Below are 15,263 nucleotides of genomic sequence, written 5' to 3'. Positions count from 1 at the left end.
CAGTGAAGATTCCTCGTCTACAGAGAAGGAAGTTGGTTTAGTTCAATGTGGAGGACTTACCCCATGAAATTGGGCACATTTCTAGGTCAGAAAACTGACCACTTTGCCAGGTGCCTACACTTCATTAAAATACTACAGAACTTGAGACATCCAGACATCTCTGCTATGGTCTGGAGCTCAAAATGTATTTGTGAATATTTTTCTCTTACTTTATCTCCATGGAAGCCACTCTTGACACTCTAAATGCTTCGGGATTTTTTTCTTTGCTAATTGCAATTTCAGTTTTAATGCCTTTTATTTCTGCAGTTCTGACCCACAATTAAAGCTGGCATGCTTTCCACTGACTCTTCCCGTTTAGTGTGCTGTCTGCTCTGATTCATTTTCCTGTCAGGTGGGCATGTGTGCTTGCAAAGACCATGAATTGCCTGGTCACCGAATAGCACACTTTACTGCTTTCTTTGACACTTACATCTTAATGTCTCCATCTCTGTTGATTTTGAGGCGGCTTTTTAAAAGTCCAGGTCAGATGCAGACGCTTGCTCTACAGGTGCAGTCCCTTCATGCACAAGCACCATACTCGTCATGGAGAGCTTGTTAGAAATGCAGATTCTCCAGCTCCACCCCAGTCCCTGACTTCAAATCATCATTTTCTTAAGCCTCCCAGTGATTTGAATGAAGTATTAGCATGCTGCTCTAAACACCACAGTCTATTAACCACCCGTGTCAGAATTACCTGCAGACTTGTAACAGATGCAGGTTTCAGGCCTCTACTCTCAACTCAGTGAATTGGGACTGGGGACTAAGGCCCGCCACCTGCACTATTAATAGCTTCAGGTGACTCTTTAGAGGAATCGAATGTAAGATGTTGCTCCAGAAAATTTCTTCTCTGTCCTAGAGGACTGCTTGACAGAGGACAGAGGTGTCAGTCTGTCACCTGCAATGGGGCACGTAGACCATCCCTCTCTACTGGTGAGAATATGGTTCCCTAAGAAATCCCCAAAACAGGGCATTAGGCTGAAACCCTTTTCTCTCCAGGTCTCTGATCAAAGGAACTTGGGGCTCCCGAGTTCCAAAACTCAAGAAAAATATCTTCTACTTCATCACATGTTGACTTGTTTTATCACAGTAGTTTTCAAACTTCAGCATGCATCAGAATTATCCAGAGGGCTTGTTAAAACACATACCCTGGGCCCCGTTTCCGCAGAGATTCTGATTCAGAATCTGCCTTGAAGGCCTTGAATCTGCGTCTCTAACCAGCCCCTGGTGCTCTTGATGCTGCTGGTCTATGGACCCCACTTGGAATAGCAAAGCCCTGTGATATTTGATAGCTTCATTCTGTGAAAGTGCAATGGAGGGCCCCGGACAATCTCTTTTGTGCTACCTGGAGCATGTGGGCCAGCACAGATGGACTTATTTTACCTGCAGCTACAGAGCTGGCTGGCTTGGTTGAGCCCCTTGGCCAGTTATCCCTGGAGCAAGAGTGTCTGAACTGAGGATGTCCAGGGTACCCTGACGGTCAGCTGCATCTCTTCTTGCTCCCCAGCTTCTGACAAGTGGCAGCCCCAGAGTTTCCCAGGATCGCTTTTCTGATGGCAGGTTTCTCTCTCTCTCTGAATCTGTTGAGGGATGCCACAGTACGTTCTCAGTGTATTCACAGTGTATTCTCATAAGCCATGCAGTAAAATCTCACATGGGTCAAGAAGGGCAGGCTGAGAAGTTGGGAGGATGTTATACACAGGGATCTGCAATTTCTGGGAATCTTCCCTGTGGGCCATTGCAATGTGATTTGAGCCCCCACAACATCCCTTCTTCCAGGAAGGAAGAGTTCATGGTCCAGGCCTAACAGTCATGGGCGAGGGAAGAAAAATAATCACATTTATAATCAATTCAAATTGTATAAAGAAGGCTTTTGAGCGCCGACTTATTCTTATTGCAGTCCCAGTTCCACTAAAATGTGTTAACGTTGCAACACCTAGAGACAGCTGTTGGAAATGAAGTTTGGCCGTCTGTAGATCAAAATCACAGTCCATAAATCCCGATGGAATTGGATACCTTTACAATGATATTTCACATTCTACAGAATGAGAAAAAAATGTGCAGCTTTGTAAAAGGTCAAAGGAAGCAGGAGTCTTGAAAGAACGGGGATGTTCCTCGGATCAGCTGTTTCCGTCAGCAGGCTCACTAGTCCCTTAGTCTGGCCGGGATCATCGTGCTTTTGCCCTGATCATTTATTGTTTAAAAGGCATTTGCACCCATCACTTCACTTCATCTTCTCAGCACCCACTGCCCCCTTCTGAGAACAGTTATCCCATCCATCTCATAGGTGAAGAGTGGGTGAGAGCCTGCAGCTCAGCTCAGCAAAGTCTGCAGCTCCGGCCTTTTCCCATAGACCCAGTGCCTGCAGGCGCTCGGTCGGACTGACACCACCTTTGCTTCCCTGTTATGCACAGAAGAGCTGCAGAGAGCTTTCCTTTGGGTGTTTGCTGCTTTTATCTGTGGACTTGCTCCCAAGGGGACACCTTCTGTCTGTCTGCCCTTTTTCTTCTACATTTTGAGATATTCCCCCTGCTCTTTCTCTCCCTCTCTCTCTCTCCTTTTCTCCCTCCTTACAAACCTACCAGTGGACCTCCCTCTCTTCCCCCCTTCTCTCTCCCGCCTCCTTATCAACCTCCTTTGTAGTACGGTTTTCTTTGTTGGTTGGACAAATTTCACCCAAGAATTCACATGAAGTCATGAATGAATTCCACCCTTAAGTGTCTTGCATTTGACTTAGAATCAGGAAATTAGGCAAAACAGACTGAGTCCCTAACTCTGGGACATTCAAGAATCCAGTGACAAGCAAATGACCTGCCTTCCCCTCCGTCTGTGTCTCTGCAGATCAGCCTTAGGAATAACACTCCCATCCACCAGAATGGTATTCGAAGTCTCCTAAGGCAGGAGAGTCAGCAAGGGATTTTGCATGACAAAAACTAATCCTGAAGGATAGGATGAGGGCATTACCTCTTCCTGTCATTAATGGCACAGAGTAGTCCTTCCAGTCCAGCCTTTCTGATGAGCCCCTGGCTTTCCTCCTCCTCCTCCCCTTCTCGCCCCCCCAGCCCGAAGCAGCAGGCCAAGATGGCCGAGTACTGCCGACTGATCTTCGGAGATGCCCTTCTCATGGAGCCACTGGAAAAATACCCCGTAAGCACTTTTGATGTTTACCCCTGAAGGAACACACACAGTATGTACAACTGGAGGTGGGGGGAGACCTACATCCCTTTCATGTCTGCCTTTCTTGGGAAGATGATGCAGTTGAAAACGGGCCCTTTGACTGGGAGGAGAGTAGCAATGTGAGCCAGGGAGGATGGGAGATGCCTGTTCTCCTACTCTGCCCGGTCCCCCTCCCGCGCCCACACTGCCAGACGTGACCCAGTCAGGACTGCACCATGCCCACAGTCACGCTCGGCCCGCAGAGACAGCCTGAAGGGCACAGGGCTCTGATCCCCTGCCAGAGAACCTCATCACACCCTTTTGAGAAAAATGGGTCAGAAAAATGGGACATTGCAGGTGCCACAGTGACATCCGGGCCTGTCCCTGTTGGCTGCTCACTTCCTCGCATGTGCCTCTTGGTGTAGTAGATCTCAACCTCCTGTTGCCATGGTAACAACCCTGCTCTGGGAGGGAAACAGCAGGAACATTCTCATGGAGACTCTTCCCTCTTCCACCCTTTCTCCAAGTCTCCCCTTCCGTGATTTCCTGCCAGTCTGCAGACTCATTGAGAGCAAGGAATACGACCCCAGTTTATGGGAGCTCACTAGACTTTCTAAAAATAACCCACCTCAGGGTTTGCACACACACTCTCTGATACAATATCTTAATAACCCCCCCCACAGGAAATTGATCTTGCCACTAGAAGTGTAAGCTTGAAACCCTTGAAATATGGTTCGAAAATAAGGGTTGCTGAATCTCAAGGCTGCAACAAACTCTGAAGCTGCCTGGTCCGCTCCTGCCGGTGCCACGGAGGTGGCAGCTTAACTGCCTAGTGCCAGGATGGGGCTTCTGTTTTTCAAATGCATTGAAGAGTAGATTTGAAGCACCTGCCTGCCCCTCCCAGCTCTTCCTGGCAGACACCACCCTCTAGCTGGCTTCCCTCCTTTGAAAATCCAGGTCAGGGCTTCCTTATCTGTCCTGAATGAAAATGGTTGGATGTGTATGGTCATTGGAAAAACTCTTGGAACTTAGTGTTAGCACACCTAATCTACTAGCATATTTCTAAGATCTTATTCATGTGGATTCACCATGGGAAAATGAGTACAGTAATTAAAAAATACCTTTTACACGAAAAAACCAAGAGCTATGAGCCATCCCTGTGCAGAACACACTCAGATTACTGGTAGTAAAGAGAAACCTAGAAGCTCCTGGTACCCAGAGCTGTTCCACGGAGTTGGGGAGAGAATCTGAGGAAGGGGAAGTATTTTTAAAGAGTGTGCTTTCTTTTTTTCCCATTAGCTGGAATCCGGAGTTCCTCTCCCAAGCCCTATGGATTTAATGTACAAAATTTTGGTGAAAAATAAGAAGAAATCACACAAGTCGTCAGAAGGAAGTGGCAAAAAGAAGCTCTCGGAACAAGCTTCCAACACGTACAGCGACTCTTCCAGCGTGTTCGAGCCCTCGTCGCCTGGAGCCGGTGAGGGGCTGGCGAGCTCTCTGTTCTCTTAGTGTGCGTGGGTTTGAGGATCCCTGCTCTAGAATTAGCTTAGAAGCAGCTCTAACACTTCTGTTTGGGAACAGATCTAACGGAATTGGCTTCCTTTCGCTGCTACAAACCTGGTGGCATAAAACTACACGATGCCTCGGCCCCCAGTGCAGGCCACACAGTCTGAGTAGTGTCCCTGGGCTAACAGCGGGGGCTGCGGGGCTGCCTTCCTCTCTGAGGACTCTAGGAAATCCTGTTCCACGCTCTCTCCACTTTCAGAGGCCACCCACGGTCGTGGGCCAGTGGTCCCACTCCTTGGACTTCAAAGCCAGCACTGTCACTTCCCACTGGCCTTTCTGTCATCACGTCTGCCTCTGATCACAGTCAGGAAGGTCCTCTGTTTTTAATGACTCATGTCTTTACACTGGACCCAATGGGGTAATCCAGGATAATCCCCCGCCCCCATCTCAAAGACCTTAACTCAATCTCTCCAGCACAGTCTCTCTTGCTGTGTGTTCACAGGACATGTATTCACAGGACACAGAACACAATCACAGGACATGGACGTTTGGGGGAGGCCATGATTCTGGCTACGACAGAAGCCAAGTAATCTTTGGAGTGGCCTCATCATGGTTTTGAGTTTCTGAATGGCAGTGACTCCTTGGCATTAATTATAGGACTAGGCATAATATGTCCGCATTCTCGCTAATTATGCTGAAGAGTTCTGGGCAATTCAATTTATCCATATTTTAAAGAGCTCTATTAAAATGTAAAATGGTAAAGATATTTGAATTATCTATCAAAGCTACTAGGTAATGCTTAACATTGATAATTTCCCTTTTAGATTTAATTTCATGTAGATTTCTTGTGGTTCATAAAAAAGATTTCAAAGTGCTCACCCACTTTCTCAGAATTAGTTGTGATAGTTAGTCAAATTGATTTTCCAAGTTTAGTCAGAAGAATCTAGGCAATCTGCAAACTCCAGGGTAAAGATCTGGTTGGAGGGTAGACACGTGAAGGAGACTTGAGTCTAAGAGGAAGCTCTTCAGTGAAAAGTTTAGCTGGCTTGGAGCAGTCACTTTGGAAAACTGTTTGGCAGTATCTACAAAAGCTGAACATGGGAGGTCCCTGTGCCCCAGGAAATTCTGTCCCTGTTCCTAGGTACATACCCAAGAGAAATACACATAACTTCTCACCAAGAGACAGCAGCACTTATTCAGAGTAGCCACAAACAGAAAGCCAACCAAATGCTCATCAGCGAGGAAGTAAAAATCATGGTACATTCACATCATGGAGTGATACGCAGCGATTATGATCCACACCTGGAAACAATAATATAAATAAATCTCAGAAACATAATGTTAAACAAAGGAAGCCAGATCTTAAGAGTACTGTATGATTCCTTTTATGTGAAGTACAAAATCGAGCACTAACCTATGTCATTAGAAGTCAAGAAATGGTTACTACCATTGGTGAGGAAGTAACTGGGAGGGACCCACGGGGGCTGCTGGAGCCTGTTTTAGTTTGTTTCTTGATCTGGGTACTGGTTACTAAGGCTGGTTTAGTTGGTAAAAATTCATTGTACTGAACGCATGTGGTATCTATACTTCTCCGTATACCTATCATATGGCAATTTAAAGATTTAAAAATAATTTTAAAAAATACAAACTCTGTGGAAATCAGGGGAAAAAAGTTGGCCAAAACTCTGATTTATTTTTTCTTCCATCTTTCCATGCTAAGTGTCAGTTTAAAAATCTTTATCAACAAACATTATATAATTCAAATCCTTATCAATAGATATTATATAATTTCTTGAAACTTTTTTTTTGGTAGTTCTTCAATGGGTATTTCAAACTGTTACACAATTCTCTTTTTTTCAAAAATAACTTTCATTCTCAGTAAGAATGTTTTTCTGAACCTCTGGAACGCACACCATTAACCGGCCGTCCATGTCCTAGCACAGCCCCATCCTTGAATGCTTGCAAATAAGCCCTGTCTTCCTCTGCGTGGGGGGAGGGCTCCGCTCACCATCTGCCGTTCCCACTCCCTGCTCTCGGCCTCCGATTAACCGGATGCAAACACAAATAACGATTTTTACAGGCACTGAACATTATTGCTTAATACAGAGAAAGAGCAGCAATCTGTTAGTAATTCAGTAGATTTCCTAAAAACAAGCCGCAGTGTCTGTTGAGCAATCTTAATTTCAGTGGAAAATGTTGGACATTTTAATACATAGGTAGGCCCCTGAATACAGAACACTGATCAATTACCACTTGGTTTGTAGATGTTCTTGGTACTGGGGAACTCAGGTAATTTGAAAACCGTGAAATGGTTCTTATTTCAAAGCTAGTTTACTACTGCTCACGGCCCCCATTGGCTGAGTGCCTTTTCCAGGTCCCGGCACTTTGCCAGCACAAGTACCTTAAAAAACTAGGGTAAAATAAGATTGTTTTTCATGGTTCAATGAGATTCCTCCAAAGTCCCTCTAAAAACTTATGATGGGGAAATCAGGTCCCTGCTCACAGAGCAGAAGACAAGGATGGGCCCCCTCCCATAACCACAGAATGACCTGGTTGAGAATTAGGAATGACATGTGTAATGTTGTGTCCCGTGTAGCATTGTGCAGAAGGCTGTCTGAAACAACTCTTTAAATTACTTGACAAAAAGAATCCCATCCCAATTAAAAAAGCAAAAAAAAAAAAAAAAGTTACTTGGGAAAAGAACTTGGGGCAAGAAATCTGATTGTTTTAAAAATGTGTCAGCTTCCTAAAAGAATGTCTTTAGCACATTTTTCTATCTAAAATATAATGGATTTGCCTTACAACTAACACAGTATCACATCATAAAGTGGTCATATGTGGCTGTCTTTAATAAACAAGCCATAAGTAATCTTTGTTGATGCCCAAATTCTCTTCCCTTTAAAGATATTTCATGAGTACTTTGCACACTGCTGCCATTTGGTAATTGATTCAACTTCATTGGGCACATGAAAACAGTCCCCAACTTCTTGCAAGACAGTGCTGGGGGCACTGTCGATGTAGATTGAGTAGGGCCGCCAACTTTCAGAAGGCCCGAACCGGTCTGTGCCCGGGCACGTTGCCTCATTGTTGAGCCAACGGTGCCATCTACTGGATCGTCATGCTGTTGCACCGAGTGAACCCAGGAGTGGTCAAATGAACCAATTTAGAACCTCGTAATCTGCCCAGGAGCTCTGTAAATTCTGAACTGCATCTTGGGAGCTTTGCTCACCTGGATGTGCTCAATGATCAGAGAGGCTAACTCTACACCCTTCAGTTCAGCACTGTTGTCTTCCTTTTTAAACATGTGCAGCAATAATTCAGCACTGTGTTTCGGCCCACCGGCCCTGCATCCACCAGTGGGAGGTCCCACTGTCCTTGGCACATCTACCAACTCCATCCTTGTAATGACGGAACAGGATGGCACACACTGCTTCTGTAAAGTGACATTCTTCAAATAGTGGCTTTTCTGTGCATACTCTTGATGGCTGGTCAGTTTCACAAGTGTTCTTGAAGTGAACACGAAGATTTGAACCTCTTGATTCGCATGATTTTGTGGGGTTTTCTGGGTGAAGTGAATGGAGGATCATTTTCAGAGGTCACCTCTGTTTGCTGATAGGCAGAGCGCTGGTGAGAATATTTAACCTAGCAGAGTCATCCACCCAATCTTCAGAGAGAAAAACGGCCCATTGAAACAAGTGCATTTTGGCTAAATGTGAAACTTAATTAGGTCTCACTGAGTGAAATGTCTATGATGTAATGATTTGAACCATTTACTTGTTGTCTCCTACCTTTTCAGCAGAATTTCACAATTTGCCAAGTACTGTCTGTACATTGTTTAGGTAAGAAGACATTCATTACATGAGCCTGCAGGCAAATCATAGGGTGCAGCTGGTACCTTACAGGTGTTGCGTGGTCCGTGTGCTACCACAGCCCCACCTGCACCAGCTCCTGTCCTGTTCCTTGATTTTGGTGAGGTCCTCCGTGGCCTTGGAAAGGCAACTGCAGGGCTACTGAGCACAAGCCAAGCACCACATTGAAGAGTCAGGGTTGAAAGAAAAGAGGGAACAAAGGCAGTGATAGTTTACCTGTTTTAGGGCGATGCAGACCCTGACAGAGAATGCGTACATCAAGATGGGTACATGTACCATAGAAAACTCACTGCATATGATGCCATATTTTTTTAAGCTAAAATGTTAAGCATTTTTTATAGAATTTGTTCATTTCAAATGATATTTACAAATCAAATTTAGAAAAAAACTATATTCAAAGTGTTAGTGTAAATCTCATGATTAATAACATTTAAATATACAAAAGAATAATTTTTTAAAAAACCGTGAAAGGCCAGTTTCCATTTGGTAAATGCACGTGGTATGTGTTCTTCAAACCTGATCTGTTTGTTATGTTTATTTCATGATTTGTTATTAAAATTCTACAGGAGAAGCTGATACAGAGAGTGATGACGATGATGATGATGATGACTGTAAAAAGTCTTCAATGGACGAGGTAGGTGTCTAGGGCTTCACCTCTGGTGGCAGATGCATCCAGCTAATCAGCCTGTCCTCAGCTACCTCCGGAGATAGTTCATGGTCCTCTTCTGCCATCTAGTGGTGGAAAAGTCACAGTTCACTTTAAAACTTTTTCGCTACCCCTTTTCGAACAAGATGCCAACTTGGATCATTAATAAGCTGGGCATTGAAAAAGTTCTCTGTAATGAACAATGTTATTGAGATTTCCCTTCCATCAACTTGGGCGTCTAGAGGGCAAATTGAAAATTTGTGACATCCTACAGCCTACTTCAGTTTTTGAGGCAATTCAGTGGATTGCTAAATGGTCCAAAGTTCAGAAAAATATGACATATGGAGAAATATTCAGAAACAGGACATTAACTCCATTGTTGTATTTTAGAATCAGTAGACATGCCTACTGCTATAAGTTCAAGCATCCCAAATAACTTCGTGAGATCAGGTATATTAACTGCACAGAATTTAGAAGTGAATTAGAACTAGGTGAGTTGGAATTTTAAAACTTTGTTTTAGCAAGAGTTCTGGTTAAAAAAAAATTATACTGAATCTGCTTTCAAATATGTTGGAAAGTATCTGTCTTAGTACTTGTATCTTTGGAAATCAGTCAAGGGTAAATAACAAATAGTAAACTGTTCTTACTTGATATTCTTCCTTATAATTATTTAATGTAGTGTAAACTTTTTAATTATGTTTCCCTACTCAGTTGCAACTTGATGTCCTGGAGGAAAATTGTTATAATGTCTGCTAAAGTATTCCCACTTGTGAATTATTTTAATTATTTATTAATTCTTATCATTGATTTCTGATCATTTAAAAACTGCCTCACTAATTAGATGTTCCATTTCCAAATGAATATTTCTCAATTAACATTTAACCTAAATATTGCTACAGGAGTTTTCAAAAGAAACCTCATCTCCAAGTATTCTGTCATTTGAAAATGGGAGAGAATATTAGATCGATCTATAGAAGTCTATCCAGGCCAACACTGCTGTGTTGGATTTCTCTTTATTAAAAGCTATCAAAATAACATGGAATATCTAAAAATAGTTAAAGTAACATGATGTTTTACTATGTCTGAAGCCCTGTTCTGAAATCTTTCCCATAAATGAACTCATTTAATAACCACAAAAACCCTATATGTTACAGGAACTGATTGTATCCTAATTTTAATGAGTAAACTGAAGCACAGAGCAGCTAAATTACTTGCCCAAGATTGCACAGCCTCTAAATGGTAGGCCTGGGATTTCAATCTGGCTCTAGGACCTGAGCGGCTACCCCTACCCTGTACTGCACTGCTTACCTAATAGGCTCACAGGTACCAAGAAGGGAGGGAAGAATATTTATACAAAAAAAAAATAGTTGTGTTCCCACCCCAACCCACTTCCACAGGCAACTTTAAAAAAATAAATTCAGTCCACCTGGGGGTTACCCACATACTAATTTCCTCTTTGCACATGACTTCTTGATTTATTAACTTTAGATATCACCTGTGGCTGTCCTGCTGCGGCAGATGAAATGTAGCTCAGTGATTCTCAAACTTCTGTGTGCATTTGCATCACTGTAGTAAAATGCAGATTCTGATATACCGCATGTCCAAGGATGGGGAGGCGGATGCAGCTGGCACAAGGAGAGCCCCCCTGAGCCTCCCTGCTCCTGCCGCACACTTGGGTAACGGGGAGCTTTGCCTTGTCTTTCTCCCAGAATGAATTTTCTAATGGTAATCATCATCTTCAGAAGAGGAGGGATGCTTGTCTGTGCTCAGGGGTCACGTGATCGTTGCCCTGGGAAAATGACTCTGAATAATGTAATGTTAATTCGTTTTTATTCCTTCTTCCAGGGGACCGCAGGGAGCGAGGCCATGGCCACGGAAGAGATGTCTAACCTGGTGAACTACATTCAGCCAGTCAAGTTCGAGTCATTTGAAACTTCAAAAAGTAAGTTTTCCTGAAGAAAAATTCCTAATGTAACACATAGCAAGTGTATTTTAAACAGAGAATAATTAGTCCAAAAATACCCTTAATAGAACCATTTTTCTGTGCTGGGGAAGTTTTTAATAAATGCATGGGCTGACTATGTGGTTTATACATACATATTTTATGTACTTTATGTATATGTGTGTATATACATAATAATAACCATATGACAGAGTATTCCATGATGTTTCCCAAAATACTCCATAGGGCTACGTACAGTTAATCGAGAGTTTCACATTGGTTTTTTGCTTGCAACAGCACAGCAGCCTCCATCCACTGTACAAGGGACAGTGTTGGAATGAAATATCTGGCTTCCCCAGAAGGGAAGCAGCCAGTGACTGGTCAGCCCTGATGACTAAAAATAGAACCAGATCAACCACTTTGCCCACATTCCATTTGTTCAGCCTGTGTTTATATATTTAGGAGAATGTATGGTCACCCTCGTATCACTTTGTGTTTTTCCTCCATCCACGTGCATGTGTACAGTGGATGCAAAGAAAAATATCACCTTTTCTCCATCTAGAGCAAAGAGCCCATTCATCAAATTACCCTTCATAGTTACATAAGATATAAGATGGTATCAGGTGAAAAGATCTTTAGGACTTTTTAGCTGCTTATAACTCCATGTTCTTTACAGCTTAATTTTTGCTTAAATGCAGCAGCCTCTTATGAAGGATAGTTTTACGGTGTATAAAAATCTACGCTTCTACGTAGCACTCAGGTAAAATTGTATAATATTGCTTGAAGGTTCTTAACTTGGTATATGGTATCTACATTTCTACAATAAAGAATTTAATTCCCACTACTACTTACATATAAATATTTCAATATTTTCTTTGAAGTTAGTTAACTGATGCTACTTATTGTAAGTTATCCAATTTGAAATGTCCTAAAGTAGTTTTTTTATATAACTAATTTTTCTTGGCTATAAAAGGTTTTTCTAATTCATAAGTCACAAGCTCCTAGACAAGCAGCCAAGTTGAGAAGGAGCTGATATGTTTAAGTCCTTCAGAACCTGGGAACAATAGCATCAGCTGAAGATTTACAAACAAGTACTTTTCTCCTTGTGTTTTATATTATTTTGTCACAAATAAAATACAGCACATAGCTTACAAAGCATCTATTAAATTGCATCTGTTAATTGACTTAGTTTTAATTAGCAGTCACGGTTAAAACAGTCATATGAAAATAGACTCCATGGACATATATAAGAGAACTAAGAGTTTACCTTACAGAGGATTAAATTGTGGAAGGTGAGGAGAAGGGTAAAGGAATCTGGGAAGTATTAGGAAGAAGAATAAGGCTTTAATGATGGAAAGTGGGCATCGAAGAGGGGAAAAGGCCTCAAAGGGAACAAAACTTAACAGCTGAGCGCTGGCTGGCAGCTCTGTGCGGCCCTGGTCTCTCCGTGCTGTGTGCAACTGTTCCATTCTTAGCTGGGGGAGGACAGAGAAGCCGCACGGCTCCCAGCCCCTCCAAACCAGGGTAGCTTTGTTTCCGCTCTCCCACTCTAACTGGAAGCTTGGATTTCACTTCTGAAATGTTGCTCTCTAGTGCATTCACCTCTCAACCTTGTTGTCTAATCGGAAAATGAGGCCATCAGACGGGGAACTTTCCAAGGGTCCTTTTGCTTTGAAACACCTTAATTCTAATGTCACATACATTAGTTGTTGAGGTGAGGCAGTGACAATGTGGGTATAAAAGAAAGAGCCTCTAGCAAATATACCCATGGTCTCTATAGTTAATCCCAGCAACGGCCCCCAGAAATCAATCTGAATGGATTGCAAGCAAAAGATTTCCACGGGCCTGTGCTCTTTGGACGAAACAGCCGTCATTGCCACACTCCCCACGACTAAAACTGATTTCCCCACCCCGGTGACACCAGGTCCCTGACTTGTGCAACTGTAGGCACATCTGACCCAGGTAGTAAATACTGGAAGAGACAACTAACAAGACTGAACTTTTGTAGCAGATAAACAGTTCCCTGAAGTATATGTGTATAAAAGTTACATTGAATATTAATCTCCCTAAATTCACTGAACATGCGCCTACTTCTTATATGTTATCATTTAAATGCTGAATGTTATCTCTTACTTTTTTTGTCACCAACTCAGAGAGAAATAGAAGTTTCGAAATGTCTTCCTTCGTGGAAACCAAAGGCCTTGAGCAGCTGACGAAGTCTCCGGTGGAATTTGTGGAGTATCCTTGATTAGACGAATGCTGACTGAGTTGGCACAACTGAAGCCATGCGCTATTTAATTTCTGTTTTAAATAAGCAAAATGATGCATGAAATGGCTTCAGTCTGTCACATGGGCATGATAAATAGGTTCACATACATGTGCATTACTGAGTAGGGGTAGCTTGGCATATTTAAAAGAAAACAGCTTTGGAGTAAAGGATTTCAAGATTATTTTCTTACCCTTAAACTCTTTGTCCTTTGTCAATTTGCTTCATCTCCTGAATTCTCTCATCTGTAACACAGGAATAATGATGCCAGCTTTATGGCTCACCATTTGCATTAGGGACAACATACATAAAGTGTGTGTGTGTGTGTGTGTGTGTGTGTGTACAAGACATATATACCTAACTTGGCATCTTGCATCCTTGGACACATAATAGAGCTCCAATCAAAAAATAGTGGAAGTAATTATACAAGTATATAAATTTACTAATAATAATTTAGTTGATACTTCTGACAATAAAAACCTATGAACCAAAATGAAATAGTTCTTTAAATATTTTTCATAAAATTAATATTAAATGCCCAAAAATGCTCAATTTCATGAAGCAAGTTCCAGAATTTTTAAGAAATCTCCTTTAAAACTCACCACAGGAGAGAGAACAAATGTAAACTTCATAAACAGCTGCACTATAAAAATCATTATCATTCGTATTTCATGAGGTGCTGTCTGTGTGATTGACCTTTTGTTATATGTCTCACTGTATTTAATCCTCACAATAGCCCTACAACATAGGAATTGTTCAATCTGTTTTATAGATGAGGAAACTGAGGCACAGAAAAGTGAAATAACTTGTCATAGATCATATATGTAGCTAGCAAGTCCAAACTCTACTCGGCCCCGTCCCAAAGCCTGAGCTCAGAAACTACTAACCTCTGCCTAACTTGGTCATGGGAATAGTACGTCATACTCTAAACACATAGATGTTGTTTAATAACCAAAAAATCCTCGGGGTGGAAAACTGAGGATGGTAGGATCCCAAATACAAAACAAGGTCAAAACCTTCAGTGCTATATTTATACCTTGCTATTAATCATAAGAAGTGCCACAACCATGACAAACAGGGTTCCCAGAGAAGGGCGAGGAAGTGAGCAGAGAGCATCTCACACGCAGCCATGCGGGGCCTGTATCTGCCTCTGCCCCACTCGACTGACATCCATGAGCTTCCTCATGCGTCTTTAATCATTAAGCCTCTGCTTAATAATCTGCACAAATCACGTTGGCTTTGACTCAGCCATTTTTGCTGCCTATTAGTTTTCACCTACAAGACTCTGCAAAGGTGACGCTACATTTATGTTGTAAAATCACGTTACTCTGTTTGTTCAGCAGGGTTTTTGCGTATTTCACCCACTAGCCCAGTGAAATCATCAATACTTCATTCATTTCCCTAGTGGAGAAAGATGGAAGGTGGTTTCTCAGTTAATATTATTAGCTAAGTCTTCTTATAATTGTATTCACTACTTAACATGATGGTCCAGATATAACAAAATGCAGCTTAGCAGGATCTATCCAAAAGGAACACGTGTCGACTCATCCAACTATATGCCGCAGCTTTTCTGGAATGCAGGCTGTCAGATGGTTGCCCTGAATTTCCAAACAGTGGGTAAGTAGCACAGTTCATGCTCATTTCTGTTGTTATGAAGCTGCATTTCCAAGAGTCCAAAACCCATACCCAAGGAGAGAAAATTGCCAGACTTGATTGAAACAATAAAAGCAAATTTCAATAAAGGAAATACCAATGCAAAAAGAAAGTGAATTTTGCAAACTGAGCAATTGTCTTCTAAGTAGTTTACAAACAAATCTTAATTTTTACTGGTTTTTGCTTTAT

The 15,263-nt window shown here is 42.2% G+C and overlaps 1 protein-coding gene across 7 annotated transcripts in view; it reads left to right on the top strand.

Moving 5' to 3' along the window:
• Window positions 1-15,263, top strand: part of PLCB1 (phospholipase C beta 1) — a 670,267-nt gene that overhangs the window by 508,705 nt on the left and 146,299 nt on the right. For all 7 annotated transcript variants that reach the window (XR_008392621.1, XR_008392622.1, XM_053671063.1 and 4 more), the window contains exons 13-18: window positions 3,099-3,183; window positions 4,492-4,669; window positions 9,134-9,201; window positions 11,059-11,155; window positions 13,309-13,393; window positions 14,914-15,038. Coding sequence is in view for 5 of the 7 variants with exons in the window: in XM_053671063.1 (XP_053527038.1) it covers window positions 3,099-3,183; window positions 4,492-4,669; window positions 9,134-9,201; window positions 11,059-11,155; window positions 13,309-13,393; window positions 14,914-15,038 (638 nt within the window). In the remaining 2 variants the exon portion in view is untranslated. The remainder of the gene's footprint in view (window positions 1-3,098; window positions 3,184-4,491; window positions 4,670-9,133; window positions 9,202-11,058; window positions 11,156-13,308; window positions 13,394-14,913; window positions 15,039-15,263) is intronic.

The sequence above is a fragment of the Artibeus jamaicensis genome, unplaced genomic scaffold, assembly GCF_021234435.1.
Source record: "Artibeus jamaicensis isolate MK-2021 breed Jamaican fruit bat unplaced genomic scaffold, CSHL_Jam_final contig_685, whole genome shotgun sequence".
NCBI lineage: Eukaryota > Metazoa > Chordata > Mammalia > Chiroptera > Phyllostomidae > Artibeus > Artibeus jamaicensis.
This window is presented reverse-complemented; position numbering and strand designations above follow the sequence as displayed.